General features: G+C 33.5%; 1 protein-coding gene across 6 annotated transcripts in view; it reads left to right on the top strand.

Annotated features, from left to right (window-relative positions):
• The window catches only part of DCAF6 (DDB1 and CUL4 associated factor 6), a 47,072-nt gene extending 29,164 nt beyond the window's left edge, over nt 1-17,908 (top strand). For 2 of the 6 annotated variants that reach the window (XM_032219314.1, XM_032219313.1), the window contains exons 11-21: nt 2,792-2,903; nt 4,808-4,923; nt 6,069-6,152; nt 6,587-6,905; nt 8,921-9,028; nt 10,706-10,744; nt 13,497-13,635; nt 13,977-14,133; nt 16,519-16,607; nt 17,028-17,133; nt 17,475-17,908. In XM_032219314.1, coding sequence (XP_032075205.1) covers nt 2,792-2,903; nt 4,808-4,923; nt 6,069-6,152; nt 6,587-6,905; nt 8,921-9,028; nt 10,706-10,744; nt 13,497-13,635; nt 13,977-14,133; nt 16,519-16,607; nt 17,028-17,133; nt 17,475-17,539 — 1,334 coding nt within the window. In that variant the 3' untranslated portion in view covers nt 17,540-17,908. The remainder of the gene's footprint in view (nt 1-2,791; nt 2,904-4,807; nt 4,924-6,068; nt 6,153-6,586; nt 6,906-8,920; nt 9,029-10,705; nt 10,745-13,496; nt 13,636-13,976; nt 14,134-16,518; nt 16,608-17,027; nt 17,134-17,474) is intronic. The other 4 variants (XM_032219318.1, XM_032219315.1, XM_032219317.1 and 1 more) reach the window with 3 other exon arrangements.
• The last annotated feature ends 3,124 nt before the right edge of the window (nt 17,909-21,032 follow it).

The following is a 21,032-nucleotide window of genomic DNA, read 5'->3' as shown; positions in this document are numbered from 1 at the left end:
CATTAACCCCAGTGCCAGCGTTTAACTAGGCTTAGTTAAACTTTGTTAAGTATTTCCTGGAATGGGAGCTCAAGAAAAACTATCTCACTTCATTTCTGCTAAAACTGCAACGGTAGCTTTTGAAATCAACCAGGAATTATGTATGATTTTCTAAGATTGTTGTTTGGGGATCTGATCTGAGGCTATTTATGGTAAGGCTTCATATTAGGGAAATTCCCCTAGGTTTTTTTCCCATTGTGATTTATAACAATGAAGGGTTTATACATTTTTGGCTTTGTTTTCTTTTATTGGGACGCACAACTCAATTTCACATAAATAACAACTGAATTATAACAATTTTCCATTTGAAGAAGTAAAAACAACTGTTCAAAACTATAAACTCGTCCTTCTGTTAGGTGGCATTTTCATTTAACTCACAAATTACTAAAAAATGTCTGATGTATTAAAAACCAGTGCATGGTAAAGATAGGTTTGATAGTTTTGCTCTTCATGTTTTGGATTTTTTAAATAGAAACCTTATAAATAAATATAAATATATAAAAGTTTATGAACCATAATCCTTGTTTGAATTGAACTTGAGAAATTCCATGTTGCTTATATAACCATTGATATTAGAACAAACAGAAAATCTTTTTCATGGCTTAACACAATATAAGGTAATAAGCTTTTTAGTATCTTACACCAGGTTTTTTTTTTAAGAACAAGGTTCCAGTGGAGCTCTTCCCTCAAAATATTTCAAATTAGTTCCCTTTTCACTGAGTGACACAACAACATAGAGTGACTGATCTGCACATAAAAATGAGGCCTTTTAGGGCTCGAGTATATGGATGGACCCCTTGACAAACTTCACTTCTTTGAAAGGATTTCTTGAGTCAGGCCTACTGGTGCAGGCTTTTAGATAGGCAGTCTGAAGGTACTACACACTATTAGCAGAATATGTGAATTCAGTTCTACGGTTCACTGAACATCCATAGGCTTTGATACAGTAAATGGACATAGGTATAAAGTATGACTCTTAAGTCATACTTAAGTACTATATGTCAAGTTAGAATACTACATTTTATAGCACTTACTTTTTTGTAAGTGGGCTTGTGCAAAATGTGTCAGTCTGTAAGAATTTTATACATTCCTACTTTAAAGTATATTTAAGATTTCAGCTTTATCTTTTTAACAAATATTATGATTTAACTGTCAATTCTTCCTACAGTATTGCCTTCATTTTCTTAGGTATCTTGTTTAGTAGCAGGGCAATTTTATTCCTCTAATCATGACATAAGTAAATTTATAAAGAAAAAAAAAGATATTGCAGCCTGTTTTTAGTGCTTTAGCCAGTCTTTTAGAAGAATGCATCTAAGTATTCCTAAGCACTATTCAGGCCCAATAATTTCCTTTAAAATGATGGCATATCATGGAATACTATTATTGCTGCCACACTTTAAGATTTATATATGAGTTGATGGAAATATATTTAAAAATGTATAATATTAAAAGTTCTTGTTTCTTCCTGTTAAGTCAAAATAACATGTAGACATGCAATTATTTTAAGGTAACAAAATCTAGCTTCAGAATTATCAAAGGTAAATATTAAATCATCTGTCTAATTAGATATATCATTGGATGGCGTTACAAATAACTTTTGAGAGACTGTTTTAAATTCAGGTATTTAATTCCTGATATACAGTTCTGATACATTGTATATGTTTGTATGATATAATGGTTAAGAGCTGGCCTACAGACCAGAAGACTGAAAGTTCCAAGCCTCTTTTAGGCATGAAAACCAGTTAGGTGGCTTTTGACCAGTTACTGTGTCACAGAAAAGCCACCTCAAAGGATTTTTGTGGAGAAAGAAGGCAGGAATATGAGTTATGCCCACTGCCTTGAATTTTATATATACGGTATATAAAGGTTTCTTCCATGACTTTTGTTATACAAGTTGAATTTTGTAAAATAAAAACAGTGAACTGTTACAAGTTTCTGGGCTCAATTATGATGATGTGCCCACAAATTGGTATTGTCTCTTAGTAATCACATAGACCAGGATAATGTGACCCAACTTGGCTCCTTGTTCATACAAATTTAGTGGCATTCAGATTGATGCACTGTTATGGGTGGTTGCATATATACATATAATTCAACATTAAGCTTATAGCTTATTTTTAAAATATCTAAATTCATAAGTTATAATTGTATTTTACTTAGTTCTTTGTAATAAGAAATTGCATTTTTATTATTATTCCTCAAAACAAATTGGGCAAGTCATATATAAACAGAAGAGAACTAATGTTTTTAGTCTGTTATCCTGCTGACTCCTAAAGTTTTGTATTAAGTTACAATAAAAATGAAAGTTATTAGTCCTGAGAATATATTCAGTTGCCAAATTAAAATGATAAAGTATATTTAATCTGGAAATGTTAATACAACGTATATAATAAACATTGTTTTTTAAAATATAAAATTGCTCCAGCATTTATTAGTGTAAAAATTATTTATTTGTTTCTAAATTTTAATTTTGTGCCTCCTTGGCTTATTGCCTTTGCAAGCAGGACAGAATTACAAATTTATTATTACATATTACACATTGCACATTAATATTACATATCTTTAAAAGACTAAGGCTAGCACAAGCTAAATAGCACAATTATGTGGGAGTTTATTGGTTTTTATACTGGGGTTTTATCTTTGAAAGCCAACTGGTATCACTGTGAGGGAGTTGTGCAGCCATATCATTTTTATCAATCAATCAATCCATCCATCCATCAATCTGTTTGCATTTGTAACATTTCCTTTTTAGATGATGAAAAAGCAAGTCCACGGCCAGGAGCAAGTGAACCTGTTTTAAGTTTACATTATAGCACAGAAGGAACAACTACAAGTACTATTAAATTAGATTTCACTGATGAATGGTAAGTACTTAATGCAAATGTGGGTTATATTTTGAACTGAAACTTTAATTTTTACAACATACCTATGTTATACATATACTAATTATTCAAGTTCTCCCTTAGCCATGAAAGTCAGCTTGGTGACTTTGGGCCAGTCACTCTCTCTCAGCCCAACCCACCTCAAAGAGTTGTGGGGAAAAAAAGAGGAAGTGTGTTCAATATGTCCAACATCTGAGTTATTTGTAAAATCATAAGGGCAGCATACAAATAAATAAAATGAATAATTGGACATCTGATTTCCTTATGTCCCTTGAGTAAACATAGCATTACTTACTGAGACTATATTCCATCCATTCTCTCAATGCTGAAGTCCATTCAGAATACATACATATTAAACAATCTTCTGGAACACTAGTAGGAATGAGGTGAACTATTCCAGGGTACAAGCTATTTCAGAGGAGGAGGTTTATCATCAAGAAGGGCTAAAAGTGACACTCTAGAACAACCCTGTTCATAATCCTACTAGACAGATTGATTCTATTCAGAATAGGCTATCCTGTATATCACCATGTCCTAAACTATAAAGTTATCAATATGAGAAATCCAGTTAGGAAATAGTAGATTACCTGCCTGTAACAACGATTCCTTAAGTGGTTATTTCTGCATACCTAGGTTGTGTTTATGATAAACCCCTGACAGGTATTTTCTATACAAAATGATTTGGGGCAAAATATGTATGTTTCTGGCAATAATCATGATCTCAGACAATTCCATAGGGTTAGGGTCTATAGTATCCATAGGGTTAGCTCTATAGTATCCAAATGATACATTGGACTTATTACAAAGCATCTTTATTTTTCTATAGCAGAAATAGGGCACCCCTCCACCTGCCCCCGAGGAAAGGCTGAAAATACCTGCTACTGCCCCTCCATTTTCTCAGAAGCTGTTTGAGGCTTTTTTTCCAGGCAGATATCAGTGTCCTCTTGTTGACTAGAACATTGCAACATAACCTGGACAAGGAGCAAGACTTCAGAGAATGCAATTAAGTGTCAGTTATCAACAGATGCTGTGAGGGCTTAAGTTAAGAAATTTCTAAAAGGGCACTCCTATAAGAGAATGCAAAGAGCTTAAAAACTGATTAGTTATCAATTCTAAACCATCGTTCTTATCTGCTCAGAAACAGCCAACTATCTTACATATTTACCACTTCCTGGAATACAGCGAAGATATGATTTATATTATGGGTTTTCACAGAGAAATAAGGTGAAGATAATGACATGATGTCATGATGCAACTTATGTACTTGTGATGCAAGTACCAAACCATGTTGTTTTTGACAACAATGTCATGATGCATGTGTTATCATTTTGACATTGTTGCAGCTTGTTACAAATGCCACTGGTTTAATCTTTATTTCTGTGGTGTCCTTCATGCTGCATAAAACATTGCTCTCTTAGAAGAAGAGGCTTGGATTTCTTTTTATTTTTAATATCAATTGATGTGGATGCTTGTTTACATTTTTGTCATTCCTGCTCTCCTATTCAGGTAAGTCCAAAATAGGATGGAATCGCTCAGCACAGCCATATGACTCTGGTACTATAGTTCACACTCTTAAAGATGTAAGTGCAAACAACAGGGGATTTCTTAATAGAAATACTTTCTGTCAAATTGTTTCTCTTCCATCTGAAAATGCACACATTGTTATTCTAATGTAATTTTGTTACTCTTCTGATTTCCATAGACATTTTAATTGTGAGTTTTGATTCCTAATGTTTGAATTTTATATTGCTTTATTTCTGATGATTTTAAAGTGTAGCTCTATTAATCTATAGAGTTGATCTTTTTATCTATAATTTACAAACTTTTGAAGAATGGGAAAAATGTCTAAAATAATGCAATATGTTGTTGCATGCATTTGTTGCTAGGAGTAGTACAGCTTCAAGTTCTAGAGGAAGTGGAAGTCAGAGCAAAATAGAAGGTCAGGAAGAACCTCTAAGAACTCCAGGTTCAGAAGTACCAACACCAGAGAGTGAAGAATCAAGTAAGATATATCGTAATTTATGCTATAAAAAGCACCATGTTGTATCATTATAACATTGCTGATCTGTTCTCATAGAACTCCAAAATATTTGTTTAGACAGGCCAAATAATATTTTTGTTTCATTTTGGATGCAGAGGACAAGCAAAAATGTACAGTTTAAATCCCAAGCAGCTTACTTTTACATAGAAAGCAGACATTAATTAACATTGTGTATAGTATTCTTTTCTCATTATATCTACTTACATAAATAACTGTTAAAAGCTGAGAGATTATAATTTTAACAGTATTGTGGAATTACGAATATCAGTAGTTCTTGGTTAAGGCCATTTGAATGATTATTCAAAGTTAAAAAAAGATGGACATTTGACTGGTCCCTAAAATTTCCTCCCTAGATCCCATACAGCACCTACACTGTCTCCCATATTCCCTTACTGGGACTTCTGGCTCTCTCACTTAACTACTCGTGTGTCCTGGGATTATGATGACAACTGGTACTGTTGGGATTGCACTTTATAACCATATCACTTAGCAACAGCAATCCCAATTCCAATTTTCATCATAACGTGAGGACTACTTTACTATATGAGCTGAGCAAAAACTGTTCAGAGAGCTGGAGTTATATGCATTAAATAATCAAGAATTTTCAGAAATTATAATTGTACGTAAGTGCTGTAAAATTCTATCCCTGGAATCACATATAACAAACTTGCTACAACTTTAAATAGATTTTAATAATTGTTTAAATAATAATTTGAGCAGAACATAAATACAGTAAGGTTTATAAAACTAAATCATTACAGATATTTGGAATCTGCAGCAAAAATAAGAATAGGAATCAGATTTTCTTTAATTTGGATGATAAAGAAATTTGTGCCTGTTTGTAACTCCACATTTTTATAAAGCATATTTTAGCTGTAACTTTTACTTGTCATATGAAATACTAACAGGATCAGTATCAAACACTTAACAGGATTAGAAAATGTTTTTTAAAACATCTGGAAAGCACCATCTTGCCTCTTGTGATGTAAAATATAGTAGACTTTGAAATCATTCTAAATATCATTTATAGTAAAGAGTAGCAAATATTAGAAATGGTTTCTATCTATCTGCAGAATTCATCCATTTTTTTAAATTGTCTTGTTTAGAAATTCCTGAAGAATCACCTGAAGAAAGTACAAATACTGAAGAGCTAATGTCAACAAATGAAAATGCTGATACACCACATTCAGGTATGTAAAATAATTACAGATATATACTGTATGTTAAAGGTAACAGGAATTTTATTTTATTTGGTATTATCAGGTATCAGTAGTTAATAATATTAGGTTTGTTTTATGCTCTTGTCCTATAAATATTTACAATATTTGGAATTAGTTGTGTTGAACTGCCAATTACCTACGATAGTATATTATTGTAACTCTCTGCTAATAGTGCATTATCTAACTACTCTCAAAGAACTGCTTTGAGTAAAATAGTTGCGGGAAATGTTGTACCCAAATAGAGCAACAGCTAAAACAAAATTAAATGCTTTTTCACCATTTACAACTATTATACCTCTTAATAAATTGTATCAACTTCATATAGTTCATGTAATTCCTGTTGTTCTTTCCTCTTAAGTATATTCAAAAGTGTTTGATTAACCAAATATTATTTATTCTACCAGAGAATGAAATATCTGACCAGCCTGAAAGTACTATGGAACAAGGAAATGTTCCTGATCTTGATTTACTCTCCCAGACCCCAGGGGAAGATTTATCAGGCAAAACCATGGAACAGCCAGAAAGCTTGAGTCAACAAAGTACAGATTCTTCTACCATCCCAAATAATACCAATAATGAACCTCATTCTCAACCAGATTCCTCAGGACTTGCCACTCATGAAGAATCATCAACAAGAAGTTCTGTTTTCCATGAAACTGATGATAGCGACGATGACCCTGTTCTCATACCTGGTGCACGGTATCGTGGAGGCGTTGGTCATAGGTTAGTATTGTATTTGTTTTCTGTCTTCAAAAACTTTGCAGAATATTTATTCAGATCTCAACATTCTCCTGCTGGCAATTTGCATTGACAGATCATTTCTTCATTTCACCATTTACTCTTGCTATAGCTACAGTTCTGGCTTTCTGTATGTATTTGCACTTGACTTCAGTGACGTTACTGAATATAGTATGTTCTAGATTAAATTTATTCAGTAACTTACTGTATAGTATGGTGCATAGATGCACCAAGGGTGGAGTTCTCTCAGTGTTTCCTAACGGCATCATTTAATGTCTGGGGAGATCCGGTATGTAGATAATTGTCTTGAGAAAGGGCACATCTGTATTAGAAGTACATAGAGTCCAGTGAGGTTTTTGCAGTAGCATTTACACACATTTTATTTGTCTGATTTATATCCTGCCTTTCACATAGCAGCTTAAGGCCCTGTAGGTGGTGTCCCTTCCTCCCACTTTTCCTCTCATCAAGCCTCTGAGGTGGGTTCAGCTGATACAGAGTGACTGGAACAAAGTCATCCAGCTGACTTTCATGGTTTGGCTGAGAGAGAATGGTCCAGAATTATTCAGGGAACTTACATAGCTGACTACAGATTTGAATCTGTTTCTGTGGTGTTTTTAATGTCCTTAACATCTGCACCACACTGGCTGTCACACCTCAAATGGTGTGACTTGAAGCTTGACCAAAAAAGAATATCTGTTAAACTTTCTTCTTTTGTTCAAACCTTCTTTGACTAGTAGAGAGTAGACTGGCGAACATGCATACATATATTCTTACCCATTGTAGATGTACACATACATTGTGAGAGAGCTTTAGTTCCATTTTTTTTTTCTAAATATAAAATACGTTGCCATTTTCTTACAAACAATCAAGTTGACTTTTAAAATTTCTAACAGCAAATGCTCCTAGTTCTTCTTCATGTCTTTCGGGAATTTCATTTTCTTTCTGATTTATTTTTTAAAAAAATCTAAAACAAGGGGATTTGGAACAGATAGGTTCTATTATTCATTACGATTAGAAGAAAAGATACTTTATCTATAACTCGGTCATTTTATTATGGTCACAGACCAACATTTAGAGTGTCTATAATTTACTAAATAAGAAAATTATTTTTAAATATTGTTTAAATTCATTCAGAATGGAATAACAGTTTTAATTCAGAGGTTGTACTAAACATTTTTGGGATGTTTAAAAGACCACTAGATGGGGTTATGTGATGTTGGTGAAGCCAGATTTGTTTTGTGTACATTTGATGAGAAGAAGAATGCATTCTTTTTTAACCACGTTAATTTAAGCCTGCTCAGTGCGTACTCTAATATATTGCAATTTCCCCTAACTTGGTGTATTGGAAAACCATGCTATCACTTTTCAGCATTTTGGTTTATATGTTATATGGGCCCTATAAAAATACAGAAAAGTTTGCATTCTGATAGCTGTGAGGGCATACTCGATTTCAATTAAAGCATATTTACAATTGCAGCCTCAAATAATAATGAATGCCAAATTTTAGAGTAATTAAAACATAGATTTTTATTCCTATAGGATATAATTTCATGATGCAAGCGCCTTCCTTTCATAGTTGCACAGTACATGAAAGTGGTAGTTTGCAAAATGCTGTGAATCATTTATTTTCATATCCCCACCCCCTTGGACACCTGCATACTAACACTAAATACAATCACGCTTATATCGCGATATACAATAGAAATAAAATGTTTCTTTGCAACGTAGCATTTTATTATTACAGATATAAAAACTGATACTACATCATTTAATGTTATTTTTAAATTTTGTTTTGAAAAGTCCCACTGCATTAATAAATTCTGTTTTAGAATCTTAATATATTGTCCACTAAAAATTGCTATAAATTTAAGTTGTATGTTATTCATATACATGTGCATGTTTCAGAAGAATTGAGAAACCCAGTATTGATTTTTAAAAGCAATATTTGGTTTTGTCATAGCTTTTTGGTTCAGTCATTCAAATCTATTCATTCAATCTAGATCTCAATTGGCCGGCCCCATGTTCCTTTTTAGAGCATCAAAAGGTGGCCACAATACAACTTTCTGCATCAAGATAAGTAAAACTGTAATGGAGATAGCCGGGGAAAGGTACATAGTAGAAAAGGCAATTTTTATTTTTTATCATCAGGGAACTCAACTACTGAATCTTCCCAATTTCCTCATCCCAAATCTGCACTTTTTTTGTCTGTAGACTGATATCCATTATAGGGATAAAATTACTCATTACTGAATTTTTCGGAGTATAAGATGCACCTTTTTTCCTCAAAAAAGAGCCTGTAAATCTGGGTGCATCTTATACATTGAATACAGCAATTTATTTGCCTCCCGAAGCACCGCCCCTTCACCAAAATGGCCGTGCATAGCCTTATAGAGGCTGTCAGAGAGCTCCTGGGGGCTGGGGAGGGTAGAAATGAGCAAAAAATGGGCCTTTTTTGCCCCAACCCCCAGCAGAACTCTATAAGGTTTCATAAGGCTATGCATGCAATTTTTTTGACAAAAAATATGCCTGTTTTTGCAAAAAATGGGCGGTTGTTTTGCTCTCCCCCCACCCCGCAGAAGCACTCTGCAAGCCCCCCAAGGCTATTCATGCCTTTCATTTGAAAAAAATCGGGCCCGTTTTCTCGAAAAACAGGGCGTTTTGGGGGGGGGGGGTTGCAGAATGCAAAAACTTTTTTTCTCTCTTTTGGAAAGCTTTTTAATTAGAGTGATTATTGAGAAATACATTTATCAAGTGCTGTGCCTGCAGAAACAAATCTTAGGTTGTCAGCAATTTCCTTCTCCAGCACATGGATAAATACACCTGGAAACATCTACCTACCTACCTACTCTCTCCCCCTACCTACCTATTGTATTTCTCTCTCTCTCTCTCCCTCGATCTACATACTTACCTACCTACTCTCTCTCTCCCTACCTACCTACTGCATTTCTCTCTCCCTCCCTCCATCTACCTATCTACCTACTATCTCTCTCTCCCTACTTACCTATTGTATTTTTCTCTCTCCCTCTACCTACCTACCCTCTCTCCCTATGTACCTACTGTATTTCTCTCTCTTTATCCCTCTACCTACCTACTCTTTCTCTTCCTACCTACCTACCATATTTCTCTCTCTCTCTCTCCCTACCTACCTACTGTATTTCTCTCTCTCCCTCTACCTACCTACCTACTTACTTTTTTAAAAATTTGCCTCTTCAAAACCTTGGTGCGTCATACTCTGAAATATACGGTAGTTATTAATGATTTGCTGCAGTTTGATACCACAATATTTAGCTCTTTAATTTATGATTACAATTCCAGTTCTTTTTTCTGTTGGATTTGTAAGACACATCCATAATCTGATCAGATCTCCATATCCAGCCTAATGACTGAATTCTTCAAGAGCAATAGGATTTAAGCACACTGCTAAAAGATTTAGAATGAAGTCATCTCAGGACCTAGATTGCTGTAATAGTAACACGGTTTTTCTACAGTGATTCTCTGTTAATTGTCACTACTAAATGCAAAACAAAAATGTTTTCTTTCACTTTTTATTTTGAACACAAACCATGTATTTGAAAACAACATAGGTACTGAAGAATTAATGGTGATTTTACAGGAAAATGTGTTGCTTCTGGGCCCAGTAAAAATAAATCAGTTATTAATACTTAGAATATTATGAACATTGAATCAAATGGTTAACTTGGCCTGAGAATGCAGTTTTTTTTCTTTAAAAATAATTCATATAACATTTTTTCTTGAATGACTTTAGCTGTTATTCCTTTTGCTAGATATAACAGAGGAACAGCAGTAGGTGATAGAATAATGAGGTAATTCAAAATTCCCATTCTATAAGCAATTCAATTTTTAAAAAAATGATTGGTGCAGTATCTAACTATGTTAGTGGTTATATTACCTGTTTTAAATCTACTAAACTACATATAAAGGATGTTACGAAGCAATGATTTAGCTGCATGTTGTACCCCGGAATATTAAGAAGAAAATGTGTACAGTTTTAATAACTTTATTAATATCATTTATTGGAAATGATTGTATAAAAACATAGGGAAAATCAAATCCAGCCTTTCTTTTTCCCTTTTTAAGCACGTAGCATATTTTGCATGAACCACTGCTAATATGAGTTTGAATTAATTTTTTTTGATTGATCATCAACTGTTTAATGTTGTTTTCCAACCGTAATAGTAGACAAATTTAAGAATAACTGTAAAATGTGAGTTGGGAACCAAATGAGTATACATTGAGATTTAGCATTTAACATTATTAAGTTTATTCTTAGAAAATATCTCTACCTTCAAACTTCTGAAAATTCAAAAATTAGCTTAGTAGTTATGTATTATTTAAAATTTTCAATTTAAGACTGTTCATAATTTAATGCCCAAACTGCTTTTTAAACTTCTGGGGGATTTAAAGTTATATAGAAAATGTAAGCATATATGTCTTTGGTTCCTAGCCACATGCTAAAAGCTGGAAAATCTGTATAATTTGCTTCTGATCATAGGGTATCTGATTATGCTAAAGAAGGTTTGGAAGTATATAGTTGCCTATTGTCTTGACCTTCTTGACTTGATGCATACTAAATACATAGCATAGTCCACAAAAGGTTTAAGCCTGTATCCATAGCTAGTTAATTCCTGCCATCTGACAAAAGTACAGAGAGGATAAGAACTGTAACATCATCCGGGCAAACAGGTCAGAGATTCCTGATAGCAGGTATGGTACAGCTTGATGCATTCAGGTTAACGAGATTGTGCTCCAGATTCCCTCAACTTCTGTTCAGGAATAGCTGAGTCTACGGTATGTAGCTCTGATTTAAAAAGTTGGCTTTGGCAAAGTCACCATTGCTTCACTCTTTATCCATATTTGGGAGAGTTCATCTATTTTGTCTCTGTCTAGTCCTTTATTCATAGGCATCATTATTTTGGGGAACTAGGTGGCTCTGGCTTGATGCAACATCCACATCCTCAGGTCAGAATCTGAATCATCTTGACTGGGTTTTATCTTCTTAAAGTTGCTTGGACATTTTTCCTCAGGAATGGGTGAAGAGGAAATGAAGGAACTCTTCCACTTCTTTTTCATCCTTATCCTAAACTATATATTAACATGTTTTGCAGGGCCCTTGACATATACATACATACATTCAGGCCCGATAGCTTAAAACCACATTAATAGGTGATGAAGGTATCTTTTAAAATAAGTTTAAAAACAAACAAAAACAAAATTTTAGAGAAATCTTCAGAGTACCAGAGAATGAGATCTTGAAAACAAATATTTTGCTTCCACATGTTGAATCTTTAATTTAAAATATGTTTTACTGACAAACATTTAGAACATCTGATAATTTTATGTGATTAGAATGAAATACATGTGTATGTTTAGAATTGGATTAAATGAGGAAGAAGTTAAAGAAAACATGTCAAGTTTGAACAGAATACAAATAACATGAGACAAATGTACTGGGCAAATATTTTTAATAGCCAAATCTGCACTTAATTATTACTGGCTGGGGCTGAGGGGAGATTCAGGAAGAAATAACATTGTGATTGTTTTGCAATTTGTTGCTCAGTTTCACTGGTGTAATATTTGGGGTTCTCCAGCAACTGCAAAAAGGTACATTCCATTAGCCCATACTGCCCTGTCTGTCTGCCTATCATGCCACTCATCTTGTGTAGAGGTGACTTTAGGCAGTTTATAACCAATAAAAGCAACAAGACAAAACATTAAAACAATATTAAGACTAAAATTGACTTAAGAATTAACAAAGATGGCAAAGAAAGAGCAAGATGTTTACAGGCAGGAGGCAGGGTCTTATCTCAGTCTATTAACTTCCTTCCGTATGGTGAGCCCCTTTCTAGTTCATTTTTTCTCCCCCCCCCAAAAAAAATCCTTTAATCATTCAACTCAGCTACTTCCAAACAATATCAAATAATGTCATTACACTACCACCCCCAAAGTTTGTGTACTCTGGTTTTACAAAAGCAACTCAGCAATCCCAAACTGAATCTTCAAATCACATCAAGCAATTAAAAATTGTTCCACTATCTTCACAATGTGCCCAGATTATGCCACCTAATTTGGTAATTATCCCCAGTTTAAGAACAACTATCCTAAGTATTCATTTTCCATATTACAAGACAACATTGTTTTTCAGGCATATATATTCAATGCCCCCCCTTTCTATTGCCTTACTTTCCTATATGGGGACTACTGGTGAAGCATTCTCACATACAGGCATTCTTCCCTTACCTCAATACTGGGCCATGCTTTAGTTATTTCTTTCCTTAAGGATTTACAGAGTTTTCTAGGGTTCATCTATCAGATGCTCATATTTAACATGGCTATTCTGTTTCAAAATTTACTTACAACTGACCATAGGATTTGCTTGCTTAATGATTTACTGTCTTCTTGTCTATTTCTAGATGCTGCAGAATGTTCTTTTTCTATGTCAGTGGGAAGGCAGGGTACCAGTTACTCTGTAACTGAAAATACCAGTCTTTCTGTCCATAAAATGAGGCTGTTATGTAACTTTCTGATAATACCAGTCTTTCTGTTCATAATCTACAGACGATCTGCTGTTGCTCGCATCCAGGAACTTTTCAGACGAAGAAAAGAAAGAAAGGAAATGGAAGAATTAGAAACACTAAATATTAGACGCCCTTTAATAAAAATGGTTTATAAAGGTCATCGGAACTCACGGACAATGGTACCTCATTTCTGTTAAATATATTGCTATACTATCTATCTTATAAATTATTTGTTTTTGCTTTTTAATATTATATTTATTTTCAAAGCATAATCCAAGCTACTTGAACAAAAATAACTTTGTCTCTATAAATTTTTCCAGATTTGGTCATAATAAATTGTAATTATCTAAACATTAAATGTGAGAGCTTTCTCTTCTGCTAATGAGAATTAACAAGCCTCTGTTCAGGCCCAGCTTGTCTCTGATTTAGAGAACAGATTGAATGATTTCATGTTCAGGTTTCTCAATGATGCTTCTTAAACATAAAATAAAGTGCCTCAATTGTATTAATTTACCTGTAGATAAAAGAAGCCAATTTCTGGGGTTCTAACTTTGTAATGAGTGGTTCAGATTGTGGACACATCTTCATCTGGGATCGACATACTGCTGAGCACCTGATGCTGCTGGAAGCAGATAATCATGTAGTGAACTGTCTGCAGCCACATCCATTTGATCCAAGTAAGACTGCCTCCATCCGTAATAGACAATTCCACTGTATCTTGTATGTCCCTTATAAAGTTGGCTGGTGCAAAAATGATGAAATGTGCATTGCAAGGTAATCCAAACCCCCAGTTCATCTTCTTGCATCCTGACATTTGAAGCATGAATATTACAAGTAGACTTCGACTTACAACAGTTTGTTTAGTGACTGTTTGAAGTTTCAAAGACACTGAAAAAAGTGACGTGTGACACGATTCAGACACTTGTCAGTTGACTCATATTTATGATGGTTCCAGTGTCCTAGGGTCATGAGATCACCTTTTGTGACCTTCTGACAAGCAAAGTCAATGGGGAAGCAAGATTCACTTAACAACCATGTTACTAAAATAACTGCTGTGATTCACTTAACAACTGTGACAAGAAAGGTCATAAAATGGAGCAAACCTCACTTAACAAATGTCTCATTTAGCAACAGAAATGTTGGGCTCAGTTGTGGTTGTAAGTCGAGTACTACCTGTAGTTGTATTTTGTGCTGTCAAATAGCAGCCTGTGAATATCACCTGTTTTTGTCTTTACTTCTCTTAACTGGTATAGGGAAAATGCACCTTGCCTCTATTCCATGAATTGCAAATCCTTTCTTGTGCTACAGTCCATCAGGACCCTATTTCAAAAGAAAACAGACTGATATTCAGTTGGAGTGGAAAACCAATGATTTAAATATTTTTCATATTTTAATTTTCCATCATGAATATAAACGTGTTCCGTGGTTTAAAAGTGGAAATCACACAGTCTTCATTGGAGTAACTGAAAAGTCAACCAGAGACTTTACAAAATAGTAAAGCAGTGTTATAAATATAAAGGATACCCCTTGAAGAATTCTAAAGTTGGATAAAAAACTTCTCCCTGGAATAGTAAAGCAGTATACTTGGCTTCAACAAAGCATACAAAAATAAACCAAACACTTAAAAATAATAAAATTAAATATATGAGCAAAATTACCAATCCTTCTCCTAGATGTGACATCCATTGTGACTATAGTTACAAGTTAGGACTGTGTCACAGCTACCTGGAAGGCATGTGCCTCTGAGAAGATATAGGTCTTATTCTATATTGAATAACACAGAATCCTTCTGATGAAGGCTAATTTAGGGCTAAAGTTTAATTCTATTATTCAAAATATCCTAAATGGTTAAACCGATTAGTTATTACCCTTCCTATATTACAATGCTCAATTATAGCTAACATGCTATCCCCACAGTTTTATTTGAAAGGAGAATGTAGAAATATTTTTAAAAGAATAGCAACTAGTTAGTGTAACCATTTAGGATATTTTGACTTAAACTTTTCCTTAAGTTAACCTTCATCATTCAGCCATGAGTTGTTTCCAATGTTTTTCTTCAACATTTTCTTACTTTATATATAATAATATAATATAATAATATAATATAATATAATATAATATAATATAATATAATATAATATAATATAATATAATATAATATAATATAATATAATTAATATAATATAATATAATATGTCTAAAATATAATTGCAATTCTGTTAGTATCAGAATGCAGGGGACTATTGGGCTGTATAGAAATTAATAATTCTATTGAAACAATTTAATTGTTAAAAAAGCAAATAAATCAAATAATTTTTTTAAAATTAATGTTTAATTAAATTAAATAAACTTGTTATTAAGTCGGAGAGCTAGTTCCGGAAGACATGCACATTTGCCTGGTAAATTTTCTCTGCTGTTGACTGCATTTACTTAGTTATTCCTGAGATTTTAAAAAAATGCTTTTGTATCAAGGTATTTGCATATTTGTTAATATGAGATATGTTCCTGTTCTTTGTTTTTTGATAATATTCCTTTCCATATCTTGAAGGATATTGCAGGATAGGTATCGCTTATCTAGCTTAATGAATTTTTTTTTAAAAAAATTCTAAAATGCAGGTAGATTTATGAGCACAACTGAGCCCAAAATTTCCATTTCTAAACAAGACAGTTAAGTAAATTTTGCTCATTTTACGACCTTTCTTGTCACAGTTGTTAAATGAATCACAGCAGTTAAGTTAGAAACATGATTGTTAAATGAATCTGGCTTTCCCACTGATTTTGCTTGGCAGAAGTCGCAAAAAGTGATCATATCATTCTGGGATACTGCAGCCATCGTAAATACATGCCAGTTGCCAAGCATCTGAATTTTGATCACATGACCACAGGGGAAAACACTCATAAGTCACTTTTTCAGTGCGATTGTAACTTCAAACAGTCACTAAAGGAATGGTTGTAAGTCAAGGACTATTGATAGCTAAATGATGTAGCAGAGTACTATCAAATGCTATTTATATTTACAGAGCTTTACAGTGTTTTCTAATATATTTCTAACAATTGTTTAGTTTTAGCTTCATCGGGTATTGATTATGATATAAAAATCTGGTCACCACTAGAAGAATCCAAGATTTTTAATCGGAAACTTGCTGATGAGGTAAGATGTTCTTTTGCTCTAATATCAAACCTATGATAAAAGTGATAACTCTTTTTCAAATTAAGTTATTTATATTTGAGCAAATTAACCTGTTGTATCTCTAATATCTATAATTTAGAAAGTAGTACTGTTTTCATAGCTGCATTACCCTAAAAATATCATAAGTTAACCTTAGGATAATATGGAGGTGGATTATAAAGTTTATGCAACATGATTTGAGACATCATTAAAGTATACATAAAACTTTAGCAATTAACAATTCATTTCAGTGGTTGTACATCATACAAAATTCAAATTGGCAAGATTTGTTTGTTAAATATGAGCCATTACTGAGATAAAGTCATTGTTGTGTATTAAAATTGGCCAAGAAAACAACCCTCTATTAAATTCTTATTTAATTGCCATTCAACTCTTTGGTAGGTTATAACTCGAAATGAATTAATGCTGGAAGAAACTAGAAACACAATTACTGTTCCAGCTTCTTTTATGTTAAGGATGTTGGCATCTTTGAATCACATACGAGCAGGTAAGTTCGCTCCAGACACGCTTTCTTATGAGACATACTTTCTTAATTTCTTTTATTACATCCTCCTCTTCTTGGATACTTATAAATGTAAGCATAAAGGCCACTTTACATGCAAGCTGCCTTTTGCCAATAGGACTCAACCATTGAACAGAATTTTATATTTGGGTAGTAGATTTTATTAAGGCATTACTTTAAATTAAGAAAGCTTTGCATATTTTTATTCTTGCATTTTCTTTCTGATATTTATTGAAATATTTATAGAACCAATGTATGTTATATTCCATTTAAAAATGACTGTAAGAATACATTTGTCTTTAAAATATGGCTTTTATATCTCATAGACCGGCTGGAAGGTGACAGGTCTGAAGGGTCTGGCCAAGAAAATGAAAATGAAGATGAAGAGTAATTGGCTATTTTCTGGAAACAACAAAATGTCATGAAATTTGTATAACTCGTGAATTATATTTTTCCTTACAAAGCTTTAGTGCAATTTTAAGGTTTTGCTTTGGGTAATCTAACATTCTGATTTTTGAATGTGTGTGCATGACTTGTGAGAGTGTGCAAGTTAAAAAAGCAAAATGTTTTTAAAATATTTTGCCATGTATGAGGAGTGCTAGACAATGCAAAGTGCAATATTTTCCCTTAACTTGCAAATATGGGAGCTTGGATCAATGTTAAAATAACTTACCTAATAGTAAAAACATTGGTTCAAATAAATTTCTATACCTGCTATTTGCATGTTTATTGCTTTCTATTAAAAGATGTGGTTGTTTTACATTTGTGTTTGTCTTTTCACTATGACTGTACATAGCAAACCAACCAACCTATTAGAATACATTACATTCTTACTATTAGAGTGATTTCATTCCTCCTTCCCAAGTGATCTTCTGTGGTTAATCTTTAAAAGGTTAATCTTTTAAAAAGAAAACATGAGAATTTCATTTCTTTTATTCACTGCAAGTGTTGGAATGAAATAATTTTATATTAAGGTATTTATAAAATCATGCTAATATTCCTTATAAAAGCAGTTTGTTACATATGTATTTGTGCATTTGTGTACACACACACATAATATACGTTGCCATATCACTCTTGCACTTTATATCAGTTATAAAATACAATATGTCCAGAGTAAAAGTTAAAATAAACTTAACATTGAAAGTAATATGGAACAATCCATAAATTTTCATGCCATCTGTGTGCATTGGCATGCTAATCTTCTCTCTGTAATACATGTCCTGTCAAAGTATAGCATAGAGTGCTGCTGGAGGAGTAATTACAAGGTCATTCTTTGTGTAGATACAATCATATAGGCTTACAATGAAAGTCTGTGCTAGCAAACCTAAGCTCCACTAATATTATTGTAAACAAAATAATAAAAGGATGCCAGGTGGTCTTTAGATGAGTGCTTCCTAACCATAGTGATCCACAGTGCGTTGCAAATAATCCCTTTGGTAATGACAAAAGGAAAATATTTTTTTTAAATAGCTAAACATTATGAGAGTATTACATTTCATAACAGGATATTCTTTCTGGAAATCACAATTGTATTTTTGCCAAACTTTTGCAAGATTACAGATGGGAGCATCATAATCTTGTGACAGTTCACAGTTCATTATTGTTTTTTTAATTTAATTTCGGAGCATCCACGAACACCAACTCCAGGGCCTGTTGTCACATATTATGTTGTATTTATTAAAAGCCTTATATGCATGGATCCACATAAAGGAAAAGACTACTATTACTATTTTAGTCTATTGTTTCCTCCCCCCCAAAAAAATTTTGTACTGAAATCATTTGGTACTCCTACATTTTATATCTGAATACTGGGCTTTGAAAATCAAATCTGCTAAAGTCATTTGGGTTATTTTTCAAAATAATATCTCAATTCTGCAGAATGTTTATTTCAGTTTATATAACTGAAATAAATCTAAAAATTCCTAATTGATTATCATATGCATAATCAGCAACTGTGATTTAAAAAAAACATTGCATAGTATCAGCAACAACATTACAATTGTATAGGCTCTGTCACATCTTTGGATCCCCAAGCCCGTTAACAAAAACCATGACTTGAAGGCCTTGCAAAAGTCCAGCAGTATTGGGGCTAATCTAATCTCTCGAGTGATGTTCCAAAGGGTTGGTATTTAGCTAGATTTATCTCCTAGCCAGTGAGAAAGAAGTCATATTCCATAGAGGGAAGTGAGAATGGCCTTGAAGGACATGAAAAGGAGCTACTATCAAGGCAATGGTCAGATAAAAGGAGCTACTATCAAGGCAATGGTCAGATAAAAGGGGTAAATATCTCAGACAAGTCCCTGCCCCATGGAAGATAACGGAAGGGAGGAGGGAAGTGCATTTAGACATACGAGTTTCTATTACTATAGCTTTACAATAAAACTACTGACCTACATGGCATTGTACGTTGAACGGCTGACGTATACAAACAAGATTTGTCCATTGTAGTATGCAGAAATCACAGCCTACATATAAATCCATATTCTAGGAGTAAACTTCCTAGCTTTGATATAGTAGAACCGAGGCAGGCAAATATTGCAGTCTCTTTCAGAATGCATAAGACCACAAAATCAGTTTCTTTATCTAACGTGTACAATAACAAGAATACTGGCTCTGAGGCAAAGAAAGGTAGTCCTTTCAAGATAACCTCATTTGGATGCAATACATTAATATATGTTTTAGTTAAATATTTGGTTTTCTCCTTAGAGGAGAGATTAAGAGAATAAGCATAATGGGTGAAAAGAAAAGGCAATGTTGTATATTTAAAGTAAAAAAGGAAAGGTTGAATGGACTATACCTTGATGACCTTTTTTAAGAGGGTTGGTCTAGTCCTCTTGATTACTTCTAAATAAAATACATTTTTAAATAAATGAAATAAAAGCTGAAGCATGTGACATAGTGCAGCAAGAGATGGGAGTGTGGATAAAGCTAGCACCCTTAAATTACTCTGCTCTTAGTTCTTTCTGTTCTTAGATATTTTATAATCATCGTATTTGCATTGGTGAGATGAACAGTTTCAAATTATAATGCTACAACAATCTGGCAGTAACATCTGGATCAAAGTAACAACCTCTTCAAATTTAATTTGGCATACAGCTATTTTGATGGTTAGGATCACTCCAGAGAACATCCATCACCTTTTCATACAAATGAACGAACATAACTTATCTTTCAGTGTTTGAAATAAATTCTTGTTATCTTTACTGGATTCTACACATGATATACAGTATCTGACAATTAAACATGATACTGATGGGCTAAATTGGAAAGGTAGGAAAGTTCAAACGCAATGCAGGATTCAATATAATTGCAATTTGGTTTGATCATTGCAGGCCAGGACAGAGACATTTATTTATTTAGCTTCAGTTAATATTGACCTATTTTGACACATTCTATCTTATAGCAATCTGATGGTAAACAGTTTTATCACAACCAAGTGCCTAGAAGGATTTCCCCCAAAACAAAGTCAATTGTGGACACACATACGTTTGATAAGAATGTAGGGCCTTTTTTGTATTGTATTGATCTTGTATCATTAGAAAAATGTAATCTAGAACAATGGTCTCCAACCTTTTTGGCTCCATGGACCAGCAGAGAGAGGGAGGGGGAGGGGGAGAGGGAGGGAGAGAGAGAGAGAGAGAGTGTGTGTGTGTGTGTGTGTGGTGTTTTGACCTAGGCTTCCCAAAAGCTCAAAGCCAACTCCTCTAGTTTAAAGTGAATTCCTCTCCAGCAAAGTCCTGGCTAACTATAGACCTTTATCAGGCTTGGAAAGCTGCCAGGCCGATATCTTCCAAACACCACTCTGTAGCAAATAATACTTGACAAGAAGTCAGGAACAGACCTTCACTCTAATGAATTGAACTAATTGCCTCCTGCAAACT

Source organism: Thamnophis elegans, chromosome 6 (assembly GCF_009769535.1).
Source record: "Thamnophis elegans isolate rThaEle1 chromosome 6, rThaEle1.pri, whole genome shotgun sequence".
In the NCBI taxonomy this organism is placed as follows: Eukaryota; Metazoa; Chordata; class Lepidosauria; order Squamata; family Colubridae; genus Thamnophis; species Thamnophis elegans.
This window is presented reverse-complemented; position numbering and strand designations above follow the sequence as displayed.